Genomic DNA, 20,408 nt, shown 5'->3' with positions numbered 1-20,408 from the left:
CAGACTGGGAAATGTCCCTGGAAGGAGCCAAAAAAAGTTAAGGGCGGTGGTGACTTGGCCACTGGCAAAACATGGTTACCAGGCACAGTGGGCAACAGGCCTTGTTGCAGGAGACTGCAGGGACCTGCTTGGAGAAGCGTAGCCTTTACATGCACTGCTCCTGCAAGATATCCAGGAAACTCACTCTTGGCCTATACACCATATGGGCTGTTTAAGACTTTCTACGAGCAGCCAATCTCACCTATCTTCCAACAGCCTGCTACTCCTCCTGGGTGTTGAAGCTGCTGCTATTGTTGCTACTGCAGCTTCCCTAAAACAAGAATAACGCCCCTGATAAGCTGTGAGTGCTTATTCAGGGTGAGTAATGCAAATAAAAATTTAGAAATGAGCAATCCCCAAGCTCAAAAGTTCCTTGGATATCTAAAAAACACAATTGCACCCCTATAATCTGAGTGCCCACACCTGAATGCCCCATTAAAAAGTACTTCCAGTGGCTCTCTGAAACCAATCCCTAGGTTTTACTTAGCAGGTCGAGTGTGGTGGGACTTCCGATTTTGATTTAAAAATGTCAGGGTCTTAGTGACATCACAGGGCAATTTGCATGAATTTATGAGGTTAAAACCATCCGGAATTACTATAAATAGCAAGTCTCTATAGCATATCTCTAGCTCGTGGTGTCTACTTGGGAAGGCTCCAAGTGGACAGCAAGGCTTGGAAACATGCTCCCGGACCTCTCCTAATGCTCTATGAGCAGATACCTAGAAATGTGCAAGTGAGTCCGTAGCCCTGGGAGTTCTGTGCCTCCAACTTTTCTAGTTTCTGCCCAGCACCTCCCCATCAAAGCACAAGGCTGGAAATTCGGTTCTCAGCGATAATGGTATTTTTTCGCCAAAATGACTGTTATCGCTTCGCTATTAGGCCTGAAATTCACGCTTGAATTTGCGCAGCGGTAAAAATCAGCATTGCACAAGATTTCCCAGCGCAAACCGTGATCCTCGCCAACTTTAGTCCAAGGCCGATACCGCTGCAAGTTGGGCCTTGAGAGGGCGGGAAAACACCTAAAAATAAATTGGAAAAAACAAAATAAAAAAAATTCACAAAACATTTACAAGACACTTATCGATCGAATTGCTGCAAAAGAACTAAAAAATAAAAACGTCAATCTTTTTGCAGGTCTTCACACTTACCACCACTGGCAGGCCTGCTACGACAGGTTTTTCCCTGTTGGTATTTTTCACGTAAAATATGGGTGTGCACAGAGCCAAATTTTTGGTGAAACCGATATATCGAGACTTGCACGGCGGTGGTCTTCTCTCCAGTGGTATTTGAAAACCGCCGCCGCAAAACGTCACCGAATTTTCTGCTGACCGTATTTTTGCCAAAAAAGATGAAATAGCACCAAAAACCCGGTCGCAAAATCGCTGAATTTCCAGCCCAAAGCCTTTCCATTCTGGTTTATAAATTTCCTTTTGCTTTGTCCTTACGGTCATGGATGTTCAAGGTCCTGCTGTGCATTACATGGTACATATTTTGTCTCATCACAAGGCTGGACATGGACAGTTTCTTGAAAAATAATGCATTCTATATTTAAAAAAATGTTCTATTTTGTGCAGAGAATACTAAATCAATGGTTGTGTGTTACAAGATGAGAAGATATTCAAGGGGTCTGAATGATGTGTGGTGTTTGTGTGTCTCTCAGTCATTACTAGACTACAGAACTGACGATCATGGTGATTTTACTGCCAGATTTTCAGTTCTAGTCACTTCAGGCAAGTTTGTTTTCCCACTGGTTACAAAGGATTCATTTCTCTTTCACCCCCTCCCCCAAAAGGCAAAGAGTGTGCTATATAGTACTAAAATATTCTGTGGTTTCACAATAGTTTCTGTAATCCTGGACCATGTAAATATCTGGAGAATGACAGAGGCTATGTTAGGTTGGTCCCAGTGTTTTGTTAGATTAGTTTTGGGGTCAAGAAAAATTTGAAGAGCTTTTACCTTCTATCAAATTTTATCTAGGATTATTCAACTTTCTCAGAACATTGGATGGAAGTCCATGATTAGACAAATTGGTATGTGGAATGAACAGCTATTTTGACTAGTTATTTTTCTTTCTTCTAAGGCCTTTTAGTCAGCATCACTATTTGGTAAGTCTCTTGGATCAGCTTCAGATTGTTCTCTTTAAAATTTTAATAAGACTTTCACAAACAATCCTCTGAACACACATCATGCTTACCAAAATATTTCACCGCTGAAAACATCCACTGAGAGTAGGGATACTCTCAAAGATTTTCTATTAAAAAATATTTGAGTCCTAGGTTAGGCGATTGAGAACGAAAAGCGTGCAAGATAAATGTTATCGTTCCCAGGGCTGGTTGAAAAATGTGGTTGTGGCGATTCTGCCAGCTGTCAAATGTATTTACTGTAAACCAAATGTTTAATTGTTTCATGAAAAAGTTAAATGTCCTGAAAACTTTTTATACTGCAATGTTTAAACTAATAAAGGATGTTTGAAACAATAAAGCTCTGAATATTGTCTTTAAATTGTAATTATTTGTATAATAAATTCAACACATTTTCAATTAAACTAAAGTGTTTATGCTGTTGGTAATGCCATTTACATCAATAATTGACTATGTGGTAAACATGGAGTAAAATAATTCAACATTTTCATTGTGTACAATTAAACACTGACCAGAGAACAAAGAGATACATATTTGACAGTTGGTGGGATGTCAAGCCCCATTTTCTGGCAACCAGATCTGGGAAAGAAAGCAATATCACAACATTTAGTGTAGTACAGCCTTGGTCCAAACATGGACAAAAGAGCTGAATTCCTGAGGTGAGAGTGACTGCCCTTGACATCAAGTCAGCATTTGACCGAGTGTGGCATCCAGGAGCCCTAGTAAATCTGAAGTCAATGGGAATCAGGGGGAAAACGCTCCACAGGCTAGGGTCATACCTAGCACAAAGGAAGATCGTTGTGGTGGCTGGAAGTCAATCATCATAGCCCCAGGGCATCAGGAGTTCCTCAGGGCAGTGTCCTAGGCTCAACCATCTTCAGCTGCTTCATCAATGACCTTCCCTCCATCATAAGGTCAGAAGTGGGGATGTTCGCTGATGACTGCAGTGTTCAGTGCCATTTACAACTCCTCAGATAATGGAGCAGTCCATGCCTGCATGCAGCAAGACCTGGACGACATTCAGGCTTGGGCTAATAAGTGGCAAGTAACATTTGCGCCACACAAGTGCCAGGCAATGACTATCTCCTTGACATTCAACGGCATTACCATCGCCGAATCCTCACCATCAACATCCTTGGGGTTACCATTGATCAAAAACTTAACTGGACCAGCTACATAAATACCGTGGCAACGAGAGCAGGTCAGAGGCTGGGTATTCTGTGACAAGTATCTCCCCTCCTGACTCCCCAAAGCCCTTCCACCATCTTCAAGGCATAAGTCAGGAGTGTGATGGAATACTCTCGACTTGCCTGGATGAGTGCAGCTCCAACAACATTCAAGAAGCTCGACACCATCCAGGGCAAAGCAGCCCACTTGACTGGCACCCCATCCACCCCCTCCATAGCTGATGTACCGTGGCTGCAGTGTGTACCAACTCATGCAGCAACTCACCAAGGCCTCTTGGGCAGCACCTTCCAAACCAGCAACCTCTACCACCTAGAAGGACAAGGACAGCAGGCGCATGGGAACACCACCACCTCCACATTCCCCTCCAAGTCACACACCATCCTGACTTGGAAGTATATCACCGTTCCTTCATTGTCACTGGGTCAAAATCCTGGGACTCACTCCCTAACAACACTGTGGGAGTACCTTCACCACAAGGACTGCAGCGGTTCAAGAAGGCAGCTCACCACCATCTTCTCAAGGGCAATTAGGGATGGGCAATAAATGCTGGCCTTGCTGGTGACACCCACATCCCAGGAACGAATAAAATTTTAAAAAAATTAAGAAAAGAAACAAATAAATGGCCAAGTGCCTGATCTCAGTGAGGACCGTGGTCAGAGTGTGCTGAGTGGAGGTGAGTCGCTTTGCTACAGAACGGATAAAAAAAAGTCCCTTTTTCATAATTGAGAGGAAGAACAAGTCTAGGTTCACTCTTTAAGATCTGATTAAACAGTAGCATTGGCAGAGGCTTGGTGACAAGTCTTCTTACCTGTGAATATTATATGATACTTGGGAGGGAAATGTATGCGCATATGCTTCTTTTTTTAAATCTTAAAGGATGCACTCAACATAGCATTTTAATTTCTAGATTCACACTTCATACGTTTAAGTAAAACTACATTAACTTATGGAGCATGCTAATTTAATTGCAACAGCTTTCAGAGAGTCAATGGCTGCTTTAACCGAATGGAAATTAAATGCCACAAAGAGCTGAGAGAAATATTCATGGAAGTAGAATTTAGGATTTTAAGGATTTTAGGTGTGACAGTAAGTTCCAAATCTCAGCCGTGTCTCCTTAATTGGAGTTATGGGAAAACTTGTGTCATCCTCGTGCCTGGTTTATGAGGGATTCAATAGAAGCCTAGAAACAGGTCATCTGGTCACAATTTTGGTCGTGGAATGGCACATGGGATAGAAGAAGAAAATAACTGAAAATAAATACATTTTATATATATTAAAAAAACTAGATTTACAATTGGTGCTTCATCACAGTAGTTCTACATTTTTTCTGCTTGCAAGTTATTATTGAATATTAATAAATTCCTTACATTTAGCATCAACGCACTGTGCACTTCCCACCAGACAATCCTTGAGGTCAGCCCCTTTTTCAATGACTGCTCCAGTGCAAATAACACAGCCCTGTATGCAGCACCTGCAAAATAAAACAGGGTTTAAAAATGTCACTTTAAAAAAAAAAAAATTATTTTGATCAGATACAGGTTTGCACACAATTACAACCCACACAGTGGGTTCCCCGTATCAGTCAGGCCATCTTAGAAAAAGTGCCGAGCAAAAGCCAGGTGTTTCCCTACAAGGGACGATGAGGGAAATAGATGCTTTGAATTAGCAGGCAAATCATCCTGCCCAATCTTGCACACCTCCTTGTGCCTCAATTTGGAATTAAAAACATAAAAACATAAGAAATAGGAGCAGGAGTAGGCCATACGGTCCCTCGAGCCTACTCCGCCATTTAATACGATCATGGCTGATCCGATCATGGACTCAGGTCCACCTCCCTTCCTGCTCTCCATAATCCCTTATCGTTTATGAAACTGTCTATTTCTGTCTTAAATTTATTAAATGTCTCAGCTTCCACAGCTCTCTGAGGCAGCGAATTCCACAGATTTACAACCCTCTGAGAGAAGAAATTTTTCCTCATCTCAGTTTTAAATGGGCGGCCCCTTATTCTAAGATCGTGCCCTCTAGTTCTAGTCTTCCCTATCAGTGGAAGCATCCTCTCTGCATCCACCTTGTCAAGCCCCCTCATAATCTTATACGTTTCAGTAAGATCACCTCTCATTCTTCTGAATTCCAATGAGTAGATGCCCAACCTACTCAACCTTTCCTCATAAGTCAACTCCCTCATCTCCGGAATCAACCTAGTGAACCTTCTCTGAATTGCCTCCAAACCAAGTATATCCTTTTGTAAATATGGAAACCAAAACTGCACGCAGTATCCCAGCTGTGGTCTCACCAATACCCTGTACAACTGTAGCAAGACTTCCATGCTTTTATACTCCATCCCCTTTGCAATAAAGGCCAAGATTCCATTGGCCTTCCTGATCACTTGCTGTACCTGCATACTAAACTTTTGTGTTTCATGCACAAGTACCGCCAGGTCCTGCTATACTGAGCACTGCAATCTTTCTCCATTTAAATAATAACATGCTCTTTGATTTTTTTCTGTCGAAGTTCATGACCTCACACTTTCCAACATTATACTCCATCTCCAAATTTTTGCCCACTCACTTAGCCGGTCTATGTTCTTTTGCAGATTTTGTGTGTCCTCCTCACACATTGCTTTTCCTTCCATCTTTGTATCATCAGCAAACTTGGCTACGTTACACTCGGTCCCTTCCTCCAAGTCGTTAATATAGACTGTAAATAGTTGGGGTCCCAGCACTGATCCCTGCGGCACTCCACTTATTGATTATGGATTGCCAAACCGAGAATGAACCATTTATCCCTACTCTCTATTTTCTGTTCGTTAGCCAATCCTCTATCCATGCTAATATAATATATCCCTGTGAACTTTTACCTTGTGCAGTAACCTTTTATGTGGCACTTTGTCAAATGCCTTCTGGATATCCAAATACACCACATCCACTGGCTCCCCTTTATCCACCCTGTTTGTTACATCCTCAAAAAATTCTAGCAAATTTGTCAAACATGACTTCCCCTTCATAAATCCATGCTGACTCTGCCTGACCGAATTTTGCTTTTCCAAATGTCCTGCTACTGCTTCTTTAATAATGGACTCCAACATCTTCCCAACCACAGATGTTAGGCTAACTGGTCTATAGTTTCCTGCTTTTTGTCTGCCTTTTTTAAATAGGGGCGTTACATTTGCAGTTTTCCAATCTGCTGGGACCTCCCCAGAATCCAGGGAATTTTGGTAAATTATAACCAATGCATCCACAATCCCTGCCGCTACTTCTCTTAAGATCCTAGGATGCAAACCATCAAGTCCAGGGGATTTATCTGCCTTTAGTCTCATTATCTTTGAGTACCACCTCCTTAGTGATTGTGATTGTGTTAAGTTCCTCCCCCCCCCCCCCCCCCCTATAGTCCCTTGACTATCCACTGTTGGAATATTATTAGTGTCCTCTACCATAAAGACTGATACAAAATTTGTTCAGCGTTTCTGCCATCTCCATGATCCACATTACTAATTCCCTGGTCTCGTCTTCTAAGGGACCAACATTTACTCTAGCCACTTAGTCCTCATGTAACGTTCCATCCAAAATGTTAACCTGTTTTTCCTCTTTCAGATGCTAGCATGTTGTGTACATGTAGCAATTAAATTTTTTATTTCAGCTTTCATGCTTTTTAACCCATTGTCAGAAGTCAAGAAGAATTATTCCTGAAACGGTAACAATTTTCCTTTCTTTACAGGTGCTGCCTGACCTGCTAAGTATTTTCAGCATTTTCTGTTATTGCTTTTCATGCCCATCCCAAATTATTCAACATAAATGAGTTGCTCTATAAAACAGTTCCATGGATAGCTCGTTCAACTAATTTCCTCTGAGTAATCCATAAACTTTTATATATGTCACACTCTATGAATAAAATACATATGAAGCATGTGTGCAATTTAATAAAGGCCTTAACAAATGTGTATTAAAAAGTAATTGCTTCCATCCCTAGTCTTTACTATGTTTGGATGCATAACATATAGTTGGGTACATCTTTAATACATTTAAAGAAGGGAGTGCCGTCAGCAACACTCATGTTATTCTAATCCCATTAAAAAACAATCCTTGCTCATTTATGCAGCAACCCTGATGTAAAAATTCAAAAGAGAAAGGTCTCTTGAGCTTCTCTGGTAAGCTGGCTCCTACAAATTTTGCGAAAATGGGCATGAGTTGACAACATAAAATTAGCCACAATTTTGCACTGAATTGCAGTCACTCAACAACAACTTGCATTTATATAGCGCCTTTAACATAGGCACTTTACAGGAACATAATGAGACGAAAACTACACCAAGCCAAAGGCCAGGTGACTAAAAGCTTGGTAAAGAGTGTCTTAAAGGAGGAGAGAGAGATGAGAGGCAGAGGTTTAGTAAAGGAATTCCAGAGCTTAGGGTTTAGACGGTGGTGGGGCAAAGGATGAGAAATGCACAAAAGGCCAGAGTTGAAGGAACACAGAATTCTTAGAGGGTAGTGGGGCTGGAGGAGATTAGAGATAAGGAGAAGTGTAGAAGAGCAGGCTGAGAGAAGCACCAGGCATACTTTACAATGGCATGCCAACCTGGTGAAGCTACAATGCAGGATTACATGTATACTAAACAGCAAAAGCAGCGCACTACAGAGATTAGCAATGCCACAACCAATGAATCCCTTTACACCTCCATCTCCCACCAGGGCGGCCTGAGGGCATTTCACTTCTTCCTTGAGCAGAGGCCCAACCAGTCCACCTCCACCACCACCCTCCCCCAACTGGCTGAACTTATTCTTCACCTTGAACAACTTCTCATTTGACTCCACTCACTTCCTCCAAATAAAAGGAGATGCTAATGGGAACCTGCATGGGTCCTAGCTATGCCTGCCTTTTAGTGAGATATGTGGAACATTCTTTGTTCCAGTCCTATTTAGGTCCACTCCTCAACATCGAGTTCAACAATTTCAGATCATAACCTCTGCCCCCATTTTGTCCAGACGGCAGCTGTTGATGATTCTGGTATTCCCATTTACAGCTCTTCTAGACCCATCTTTTGTTTCTTTACTTGTCGCATTACCATCTCCTTTTGCCTTGTACAATCATACTGTTTGTCATTTAATCTCTCCTCCCTTCCACCCCATCACACACCTCCAACTTTTGTTCTTTCCTCTCCTCCCCTCCCCACTTTCCCTTCCTTTGCACTTGCCTCAAATCTTTTACATCGCTAACTTTTTCCAGTTCTGACGAAAGGTCATCAACCTGAAACATTAACTCGGTTTCTGTCTCCACAGATGCTGCCTGCCTGACCTGCTGAGTATTTCTAGCATTTTCGGTTTTTATTTCAGATTTCCAGCATCCACAGTATTTTGTTTTTGTATGGTTCCTTTTAAAACATTTGATGTAGATGTCAAGCACATTTCTTAAGTTATTGTGAAGGTATTAGAAACTAGTGCTATGCTAGCTTCCAGTAACATTCTCTCAGAAAATTATAAGCAAAATTACCTACGTGCATAGATGCTACCAGTATTTATTCTCTCTTGGTCCCGGGCAGACTGATTAGCTCCTTGCTGCACCAGCAACAGCTGATGAATAGTTTATTTTGGCATATTGCTAAATGGAAGACTCAGGGATCACAGGGATTGACATCTGAACTGTGGACCACCAAATAAGTCAAATACCAAGCCCCCCATCCCCTAGGCTGAACTAATTACTGGTGGTATATGCTCCCCTGCCTCCCATGTAAACAAACAATTTTGGTAGAGCACAGAGGCAACAAACAGTGCACAAGCATGCCTCTGCCCCCATTCCCTCACACTGTGGGTAGGTGTATTATCTATTCAGCATTTATTCGTCAAATTCTGAGATCAAAGAGAAAAAAACATAAATTTTTCCAATAAAACACCCGTAACTTAAGGCTCTTTCATCTTTAAAATACACGTGACATTTTTTTTTATTTGTGAGCTTTATAGAATGTCTGGTGACTGCACTATGTGAAAAGCTAGGTAAACAGGTGATACACGTCAACTTAAATAAATTAAATGTGAAACATGAGACCATTCTAGAAAATAACTTATTAAACTTCAAGATGCAGCTTCCCTGAAGGCCTGGTGGATAAGAGCATCTAAGTCATAAAGAACAGAAGGTCTTAGGTTCAATTCCAGGTCAACACTCACTTAGCCAATCACTGCTGCAACACTATAACTAACTTCAACACTCCTGTGCTAGGGAGAAAAAAAATGACTCAAGATTCCCACTCTTGATCGCTAATCTATGACCCTTGCTGGAAGGAATGTAGGAGACATTAACTAAGAACAGTATTGCTCAGATACAATAACTCTCCATGGTTGAATAGGATTACATAGGATACACAGCACAGAAACAGGCCATTTGGCCCAATCAGTCCATGCAGGCGTTTATGCTCCACTCAAGCCGCCTCTTGTCTTTCCTCATCTAAATCTATCAGCATAACCCTTTATTCCCTTCTCCCTCATATGCTATCTATACTATTTGCTTCAACCACTCACTGTGGTAGCTAGTTTCACATTCTCACCACTCTTTGGGTAAAGAAGTTTTTTCTGAATTCTCTATTGTTTATTTTGGTGACTCTTATATTGATGGCCTCTAGTCATGCTCTTCCCCACAAGTGGCAACATTCTCTCTGTATCCACTCTATCAAAACCTTTCATAATTTTAAAGACCTCTATTAGGTCACCCTTCAGCCTTCTTTTTTCAAGTGAAAAGAGACCCAGCCTGTTCATCCTTTCCTGATATGTATACCCTCTCATTTCTGCTATCATCCTTGTAAATCTTCCCTGCACCCTCTCCAGCGCCTCTATATCCTTTTTATAATATGGCGACCATTGATTCATTATTAGTTTCCCTGGAATGTCAGGTATCGTATCCTTTTCCTCGACTGTGAAGACTGATACAAAGTAATTAGTCGTGTTGCAACTCATTGTTTAGTCTCAGACATAAATAGCTATTTGGGTGAGATCTTGGAGGCTGCTGGTAAGCTATGGAACCATGGGCCCAAGTTTCGGATCACCGGTAGAACAGCGCACCTTGGAGAGACCCGCCTAATTTCTAGAACTCAAAAACTTACCTCGCGATTCTCTGATATCTGTAGGCCCGTTTCCAGCTCAGTGCGGTGCAGCAGGAGTTGCTGGGGGCGGAGCAAACTCGTTCTGAGCAAGCACTGCCGGCAGGGGGGCGGGGCTAGGGCCCAGCGTCAGTTTGAGTGCCGGCAGCGTTGGAGCGTGTACGCATACGCAATGACACACAAACATCGGCAATCTTTAAAGAGACATGCAGAAAAGTGATTTTTGAGTGTGTGGAGCTGTGCAAAGCCTTCTGACTGATTTTTTGTGCCTGAAGGAGTGCTGTTAGCAATACTGTGGAAGAAATCAGCTGCTGGAATCAGTGAGTACTGTTCGTTGCTGCTAAACTTCCAGAACAAGTGCTGCATAGATGCATGCAAAATAAGGACTGTGTTTTTTGAAAAATCACTGTCAATTCAATACAGCAAAGGAACAATGCCCACCAAGAACGAAGAATTTTTTGCGTGAGGAAGTGGAGACATTAGTTAATATCACTGAGCAGAGATGGCAGGAGCTGAATACCAGCAACAGAGGTCACACAAAAGTGCCACCCAAAATAATGAAGAAATGCTGGAACCAAGTTGCAGAAGATTACTGCGCTGTGGTGCATACCAGGAGATCTGGAAGCCAGTGTAAAAAGAAATGGCACGACCTTGGTCAAGTAGTTAGCGTAAGTAATATTTTCATTTTTCAATGGAATCTCAATCGTAAATGTGATCATCTGTATATTTCCCACCCTGCAGAAAGGCGCACTCTGTAAAAAGTTGTATTTTAATCTTTGCAGAAGAAATTGGTCCACGGCAAAAGGGAAAGAACTCGAAAAGGAGGAGGCGTGCCAAATCTGCATCCACTGACACCCTTGGAACAGAGGGTCGCTGCTTTGATGAGTCGTACATGGAGAAAAGCAATCAGTACAGCACAAGCTGGGCCCACACGCGAGGGAGAGGGTAAATCCTGAAAATGCATCGTGGCCCTTCAAATCAACCTGCTACCTGGCCTGCTATGCGTGAGACTACTCATGCCACCCATCCTGCCTCCTCCTGTGCTACTAACCATTTGACTGTTCTGTTATATTTTGCAGAAGATGATGCCAATCCTGAAGATCGTGAAAATACAGAAGAAGAACCAGATGTGGACGATCCAGACCAAGGGTGGGTGCAGGGGTTGACTGAAATGTCTTCAGGGGAGACTTCTGAACTTAATATGTATCAGCCCACATTAACGGACATCAGTGTTTCAAACACTTGTATAGGTTCTGGTCCGACATTCTATGGTTTCATAGATTCCGACGTTGCGGGTCCCAGTGGTGCTGGTGGTGGTATAATGCAGCATTTTACACCCAGTGCTGCACCGTCCTAGCCTGCGCCTCCCACTGGAGTGGTGCTGCGAGGCAGACCCAGGCAGAGAAGGAGAATCGAAACACGCTCTCCTGAGATGCAGCGTACAACAGATGTGGGTCAGGTTGTGGCATTGGTTGTGGAAAGCAATGAGCTTACCCAATCACTCGTGGGCAGTGTCAGTGCGGTGGGTGAAGAGGTAGCGGTACTGACGGGAGAAATAGCAGCAATGACACGGGAAATGAGGGAGGGAATGCCCGAGGGAGTGCAAGCGACGGCACAGGCCGTCAGGGAGGGCCTGGGTGAGGTAGCTGCTGCTATAAGGGCACACAGCCCGACCAAACAAATTACACCCCCATGAAAAAGTGAACATTCACTGAAATGTGGATGAGCGATGGTTGCAACCTTTGCTGCTTTTGTTCTTGTTCTTGATGTAACTGTAGCAACTTTTTTCAATTCAAAATTGTTTTGTAACTTTTGTAACTTTACAAATTATAAATGATCTTAGGGTTTTTAAGTGATCTTAAGAGTGTAAATGTTCTCACATTTTGTAAGTTATTTAATTTTGCACCTAAAAAGTGATCTTGAAGGTTCAGTGATCTCAAGAGTATAAGATTTTTCACACTGAAATTGTTTTGTAACTTTTGTAACTTTACAAGTTTATAAGTGATCTTAAAGTGTTTAAATGATTTTAAAGAGTCATATTAAAGTAGAGTTTGATACAACAAATATTTTATTAACGTGCAGTACATTGTGAACTTTTCAATAAAATATTTTTACATTAAAACTGCATCATGTGCCATTAACACAACACAACATAGGAAAAATAAACATGTCCATGCAGAATAGTTGTCGCTGAGCCCTCAGGCATCAGTAATTGAAGCGCTCACGGGTGAACTGCTGGCGCAGGGCTCGAGCAATCATTAAAGGAGTACGACTGACCGCCCTCCTCCGACCTCGTGCTCCAGCATCAGGCATTTGCATGCTTTCCTGATCGTCCTCATCATCCACATCCTGGTCTTCCAAATTACTATCATCAGGCACTCTCACCTCATATGGGTTTTCTGGTTCCATTACCAGCTCCTGCTGCCTCATGATGGCCAAGTTATGCAGCATGCAGCACACAACAGTGAAGTGACCGACAATCTCAGGGCCGCAAGCGGCCTCCGGAATTGTCCAGGCATCGGAAAAGCTATTTCAAGATGCCAATGGTCCTCTCTATGATGCTGTGCGTCGCACTGTGCGACATGTTGTATTGATGGTCAGCTTCCGTCCGGGTTACGCGCAGGGGAATCATGAGCCAGGTGGTCAGGCCGTACCCTGTATCTCCCAGTAGCCAGCTCTGCCCTTCTGGCTGCTGCTCAAACACGTCAGATATAATGCTGTGGCGTAGGATGAACGCATCATGGGTGCTGCCAGGGTATCTTGCATCGACTGACATGATGTACTGCATGTTGTCACACACGAACTGCACATTAATGGAATGGAAACCTTTTCTATTCCTGAACTGCTCGGCATCCTCCACAGGTGCTCAATCAATGCAGCCCTGTACCTTTGGGAAGCCAGCAATCTTTGAGAACCCCACAGCCTTGTCATGCATTGCTTGGCCGGTCATTGAGACTTGATGAAGTCATTCCTCCGTGCATACAGTGCAGCCGTGACTGGTGAACGCAGGCATGTATTGCACGTTGAGAGATGGTGCACACATCTTCAGTTATAGTTTGAAATGATCCCGAGGCATAGAAAGAAAGTACAGCTGTAACCTTCACTTCAACAGACAACGCAGTCGGCGTTCTGCTTCTCGGCTGTAAATCTGCTCTCAGCATATCACAGATCTCAACGACAACTTCTCTGCGGAAACGCAGCCTTTTGACACAATCAGCCTCGCTCATGTCCAGGTACGAACGCCTGACTCGATATTGCCAATGTGGGTGAGGCCTTCTGCCCATCAGCCTATGGGCTATGACGTTCCTGGTGCAGTGAGCTCTAATCAATTCTCTATGTAGCGAATTGATGGAGAACCATTGCATAATCCGTGGCGTTGATAATGCATCACCCATGCTTGAAGTAAAAATGAAACTTTCAAAAGGTGCGTGCTGCCTGGCTGGCTGGCTCTCCCTCCCGGTGTATCCCCTGGCCGAATGGCCGAAAGATCGCACCTCGGTGCCTGCTTCCTGCGTGTGTGCTCGCCTTCCCGGTGTTTTCAATGCCACCCCTATCCCCGGCCAAACGATCGCAGTTTAGTGCATGCTGCCGCTGCTTCGATAGATAGGAAAATTTAATTTTTTAGTTATTGATTTATCATTTATTATTGATGATGGCTCTTTATTGGTAAAAGTGAAGTGTTTAATGCTTTATAAAATCCCCTAACTGCCCTCTAACTCCCCCCCACCCCCCATCTCTCGATCCCTGCGCCTAATTTCTAAAATGTAGGCAAGGTTTTTCTGAGTGTACAAAAATCGACACTTACTCCGTTCTAAGTTAGTTTGGAGTAACTTTTCACTGCCTAAACTTGCAAAACAGGCGTAAGTGGCTGGTAACGCCCCCTTTTGAAAAACAAACTGTACTAAAACAAAACTATTCTAACTAATTAGAATTGGAGTAAACTAAATGCCGAAAATTGCGATTTCTAAGATACTCCATACTAAAAAAATAGGAGCAACTCGAGCTGAAACTTGGGCCCATATATATTCCTGCAAGAATCAGCAACTTTACTAGAAAAGGAGAGAAGAAAGCTAAAAAAATAAAAAGCTTCATCATAAAATTTACAATAATCTGTAAATTACTGCTCAATAAACACTACAATTGCATTGCAAATTGTTAATCTTTTAGTGTGAGCACTCCAACAACATGGAAAGTACTGAGACGCACCATTAACATAAGAAAAATAGGCTCAAGACTGTAAGTTAAATATAACATCCTGGAGTAGTCTCATTGCAGTAATGCTATTTTGTGGTTTGTCTTTTGATTCCTTCCTGTTTTTCCAATGAGTATTTGTGATGTTACAGAAGTATTTTGAGTAAGAAATATTATAGCACAGATACTCCTTGGCTAATGTCCCTTAGTGTAACTGATCACATAAGATCATTTTCAGGCTATTGATAAGTTACTTACTTCTCTTTAGTTACAGTGCCCTTATTTTTCACTTGCTGGATTTTTGGCGCCCGTGCATGTTAACGTACGATTTTTTGGTGTATGTATGTGTCAGAAAAAAAAAAAAATCGGGATTTTCACCAAAGAAATATTTGAATTTGGCGCAGCGCTCTCCGAAGTTAGTCTGGGGGGGGCGGAGCTTCAAGTCTGCGCTAAAAGCTCTCCGGGAATGCGCGAAAAGCTGAAGTTGCCTGGGCAACCAGAAACACTAAAGGAAACTGAAGCCCGCTCCCCGAAAGGATTGCTACCCCACCGCTGCCGAAAGGACCTCTCCCCCAGCTGGACATGCGGCCACCGTCCTCCCCCCTCACCCCCGGCTGGACCCGCGGGGCCACTGCTCTCCGCCTCCTCCCCACTCGGACCCATGGCCACCACTCCCCCGCGCGCCCCCCCGCCCCACCCGGGCTGGATCTGCTGCCATTGCTCCCCGTCCCCCGGCTGGACCTGCTGCAATTCGGACCGAAATGACTGCTTCCCACTGGCTGGACTCATTGCAATCCCCAGCCGAATGGCCCTCCCGCTCCTGAACTTCAACTCGCAGGGAGAGCAGGGGGGCACTCGGTCCGGGATTGCAGCGGGCCCAGCCGGTGGGGAGCAGTCCTTTCAGCCGGGGATTGCAGTGGGGTGAGCAGTCCTTTCAGCCCAGAAATCATCTTCCCTTGCTCCAAAAAGAGATCCCGGTGAAAAAGATATTTTATTGTGTATTCAATTGCCTCGCTCCTGTCCACTTGTACGCCGCGCTGATTCCTTAAGTTAACGTGTGGTTTTTTTTTGTGGGGCTTTTGGGCAGTGTGCACCGCGCTGAAAAAAATCGTGGACGGTCAAAATCGATTAAGTCCACAAAAACGGCGCCAGATCCAGTTTTGACTCGGGTTAGCGTCAACATTTTTAAAACTGGCACACATATTCAGCACCGGCATCCAAACGTTGGCAAAAGTTGGAAAGTGAGTATTTCACGCCAAAATATGTTTGGATGCCAAAAAACGGCACACAATCGTGGTGAAAATAGGAGCCAGTGTTTTTGCAACAATATGCCACAGAGCCTCAAAGTGTGTCCCATGTCATAGTGATAGTTCTAATTATTTCTAATTCTAACATTTCTAATTTCTAACAGTGTGGCTTCTCACACTGAATTTATTAGTTTTATGTCACTAAAAATTGCACCAAGGTTGTTTTGTGTAAGGAAAGAAAAGAGATTCCCTCCCCCAATGGTACTGATTGGATTCAAAATGACAAAAGCAATCCAGTCAACAAAGAACTAAGTTCTTACCCACAGTGCCATTTAGATCCCAACACCTCAATTAGTGCCAACTCATTTGCTAGAGGACCTGATATTTCCTCGGCACTGGGATTGGACAATTAGAATAACTCAATGTTACATCACATAGTTGTATTTATGAGATCCTCCGTTTAGTCTCATATGTCATTTATTTATTATGTAATCAGTGACATTGGTGCACGCAGTGACATTACCAAGGAGGGTCGATCCCAATGTTTCTTTCTGCTCCTGTATATTCCTATGTTCCTATAATTATTTATTGAAATGGATGATGGTAATCATACTTCCTTATGCAATATTGCCATTTACAAAATTGTGCAAGATTAAACAATTATTAAAAATCATGAGGTTTGATTTATACATTACAACAGTGACTTGTACTTCGAAAAGTACTTCATTGGCTGTAAAGCGCCTTGGGATATCCTGAGGTTGTGAAAGGTGCTATATAGTTTTTCTTTCTTTATAAACCTCTTCGGTAGCCAAATGACAAGAACCACACTGCTTTCCCCAATTCAAATTTTCATGTAATTTATCATTTCTCCGATACACTTTTCCTTTTACAGGCAATTATTACGCACTTTGCAATTTTTTAGTATATCTTCAAATTTTCTAGTGCTTGGGGGACAATGTACTGGGTATCTGATGGTCAGTGAGACACAGGAGAGAGAAGAAAAGTAAGAACTAAAATTCAGATAGCAAAACGTGGAAAGATAAGAGATGGCAAAGGGTGGAGGGGAGGGAGGGAGGATAAAGAACAAACAAGATGGCGAGAGAGAGGAGTAAGGGAGAGAAGCGAGAAAAAGAGAGGGGTAAGAGAGAAAAGCTTTTTTTAAAAGTTTCTCATGGCCAATTCATGAATGCTACCTATCTTTGTGGTTACTTGATGCATATCTATGTGGTTGGAGTCTCAAAAGATATTGGGCTGGATTTTTGGTTGTCTAGTCTCAATTAGCAGCCAGAGGGGACGTTAATGCAAGCGGCAGAGCTCGTCGACCGGGCGCACAGTTTTTAGCGCCCTGACAGAAAAATCATTAGATGTTTACCGGGGACGCAAACCACAAGCGCCTGGCTGCTAATGATCACTCCGAGCACGACATCAGTCCTGTTGCAACGCCCCGCTCGCTAAATTAGGTGCGGCCGCCTCATTTAGTGTCCAATAATCACACCTGAAAAAACAGTTGGTACAGGCTTTCAGAATCGTTAACTGGTGGCTACTTAAAGGCATGAGGAAATGCTTCCCTTGGAGGTCACAGTCAGTGCAAAGTTTACGCAGAGCACGGTGCGTGAGCCTCAGAGTTTGCAGCGGCAGATAGACATAACAATTCAGCTTGTGAAAATGTCGTTTTGACAACTTTAATGGGGGCATTACTAGTTCGCCAGCGTCGCATTTTACGGTAGCAAGGCACCGTCAAGAGAGAAGGGCTGTTGGCCATGTCGGCAGCAGAAGGAGGAGAGCCACTCGACATCGGGGCAGGAGGCCTTACCGGCAGCATGCTGATACCTGGACTTGTCCGAGGAGAAGTGTGTCAGAAGGCTGCGCTTCCGAAAGGAGGTAGTTATAGAGATATGCCATTTCCTGCAGGCAGACCTGCAGCCTCACATCGGCCCGTCGTAGTGAAAGTCACTGTGGCACACACCCTCTATGCCTCCGGCTCCTTCCAGGCTGCATCAGGGGACATATGCAGCACCTCACAATTCGCAGCACATCACTGCATCCGCAACGTCACACAGGCTCTCTACACATGTAGAATGGACTTCATTACTTTCCTGATGGCCAGGGCGAAACAAGGTGAGCGTGCATGTGGGCTTGCCAGGATAGCGGGCTACCCGAGGGTGCAAGGAGCAACTGACTGCACGCACGCGGCCTTGCGAGCACCATTCCAGAATGCAGAGGTCTTCAGAAACAGAAAGGGATATCACTCCCTAAATGTGCAGCTGGTGTGCGACCATACGCAGTGCATCCTCACAGACAATGCTCGCCATCCTGAAGGCACACATGATGCGTATATCCTCCGGGAGAGCACTGTGCCTCGACTGTTTGAGCCATCACGGGAAGGCTCAGGTTGGCTGCTCAGGGTCTAGGGATACGACCTGGCCACCTGATTAATGACCCCCCTCCACAACCCTACCACAGAGCAGGAGGTACGCTACAAATGAGAGTCGTATCGCCACCCGCAACATCATAGAGCAGACAACAGGGCTGCTGAAGCAGTGATTCTGATGCCTGGACCGCTCTGGAGGCAGCCTTCAATACTCCCCTCAACAGGTCTCACTACTCATTGTGGTGCGCTGCATGATGCACAACTTGGCCATCATGAGGACCCATACCTTGTCAGTGGGGATTGCAGGCCCACCTCAGGAGGAGGAGGGGGGGGAGGAGGAGGAGGAGGAAGAGGAATAGGAGCCTAGCGACGCTCCGAATATTCAGCAGGACGACGAGGACCAGCAGCAGCCAATGTTGGCGGCGGCAGGGCTAGTCGGCAGCGACTCAAAGGATCGGTTTGCTTAAATGGAGGGAGCTGAGGGATGCAGCTAATAATGACCACGCTAATGCCACATCTCCGTCACTAGTCCACAGTCATACACCAGAGGCTGAAGGAGACGGTCAAAGTTACAGTTTATTTTTCACACATCACTCAAACAACCCCAAAAACCCCACACCCTCAAATAAAACAAAATTGATCACCCACCCCTTCAAAGAACATAAACAAAGATTAGACTTCATTATATTTCTACAGAGGTCCCATGGGGAAAAATGTGCTCAGTGGGTCTTACACTGGCATTTTCCACCCCTCTGCCTCAACTCCCTCCCATGCCTACTGCTCCTCCTCAATGTGGCCTCAGTGCTTGCAGTAAGGCCGTTTGAGGGCTACTGAGTGTCTGAGTCAAGACCACGGCTTACATTGAAGGCCTGGACCAGTTGTGGCCATGGAAGGCCCGGCTACTGATTGTACCGCCTCAGGATGTGTGGCAGCAGAGTGGGGTGGCTGAGGTGCAGAGACGAACTGGTACTGGCGGGAGCCGGAATGCTGTCATTGCGAGGAAGGACAGCATCGTCCATTTCCAGCGGCACACTGCCAGTACTCCGGGGCAGTGCCATAGCATCAGAAGCAATATGTCCATCCACAGATTGCTAACCTGCTGCGGCACCGTATGTTCCCCGTCCGACTGTGGGGATGACAGATGATAGAGGCAGACACTGCTTGCATGGCATCACTCTGAGACTGCATAAATGCAGGGAGCGCTGGAAACGCTGCAGTCCAAGATTGCATGCCAGCAACCAGTGTCTGCATGACATCACAAAGACCTTGCATGGCTTCGGCCTGTGATGTCATGGCTGCTGCCACATCAAGGATGGCACGCGATTTTAACCTCTGGGACCCCACTGTCGCTCGTTTGAGGCTGCTTCCTGGTTTAGATGGACTACTGGCTCAGTAGACTGCCGAGAGGCGTGGGCAATGCTGGAGGCAGCCTCCAACAGACTCACAGCAAGTGCATCCATGCTCTGCGGCACCCTCTCCAATGCATCCATAATCGCACGGTGCATCTGTGTGGACTCCCTGGACATAGCCTCCCAATCCAGGTCCTCATCTGCCTGACTAAGCAGGACTCCTGGGCCGACTTACCCTCCGGAGAGCTGGTCCCCGAGCTTCCTCTCGCGCTGTGCATTGCTGCAGGCCACTGGGGCCAAGATCATCAGAATCAACAAACCCCCATTAACGTGTCCTCCTCCAACGAGCTAGTCTCCCCACTTGCTGGCACTGAGGACGGGGCCCGGTCTGTGGCCAGACACGTCTCCATGTCTCCCTCATCCTCCCCTCGTGTGATGACGGCGGTTGACGGGCAGGCTGTGGCTCATCTGGCTCATCATCTGTAAGCACAAAGCAACACAAATGTGGGTAGCAGATGGGGAGGGCTAAGGAAGGCAAGAACGAGGGGGCATCATTATTTTGGAGTGACATGTTATAAGGCATGTGGGCTGAAGGGTCAGAGCTCTCACAGAAAATGGACATCTCATTCACAAACTGTCACTGTTGTGCGGAGGTTCTGCCGCGCCGGCCGCCACCGCTCCGACTGGTGCGCCCATGAAGGCGGACACCCGCTCCTCAAACACGTTAACGTCCTAGAGGTCTGGCTCCCCACCTCCTGTCCACTCCTGCTCTCGCCTGTTGTGGGCGAGTTTGGCCTGCAA

The 20,408-nt window shown here is 44.8% G+C and overlaps 1 protein-coding gene across 4 annotated transcripts in view; it reads right to left on the bottom strand.

The window, feature by feature from the left end:
• Positions 1-20,408, bottom strand: part of eif2b3 (eukaryotic translation initiation factor 2B, subunit 3 gamma) — a 171,475-nt gene that overhangs the window by 10,600 nt on the left and 140,467 nt on the right. For all 4 annotated transcript variants that reach the window (XM_070886757.1, XM_070886756.1, XM_070886755.1 and 1 more), the window contains exon 11: positions 4,736-4,839. In XM_070886757.1, the coding sequence (XP_070742858.1) occupies positions 4,736-4,839 (104 nt within the window). The remainder of the gene's footprint in view (positions 1-4,735; positions 4,840-20,408) is intronic.

The sequence above is a fragment of the Pristiophorus japonicus genome, chromosome 8, assembly GCF_044704955.1.
Source record: "Pristiophorus japonicus isolate sPriJap1 chromosome 8, sPriJap1.hap1, whole genome shotgun sequence".
In the NCBI taxonomy this organism is placed as follows: Eukaryota; Metazoa; Chordata; class Chondrichthyes; family Pristiophoridae; genus Pristiophorus; species Pristiophorus japonicus.
This window is presented reverse-complemented; position numbering and strand designations above follow the sequence as displayed.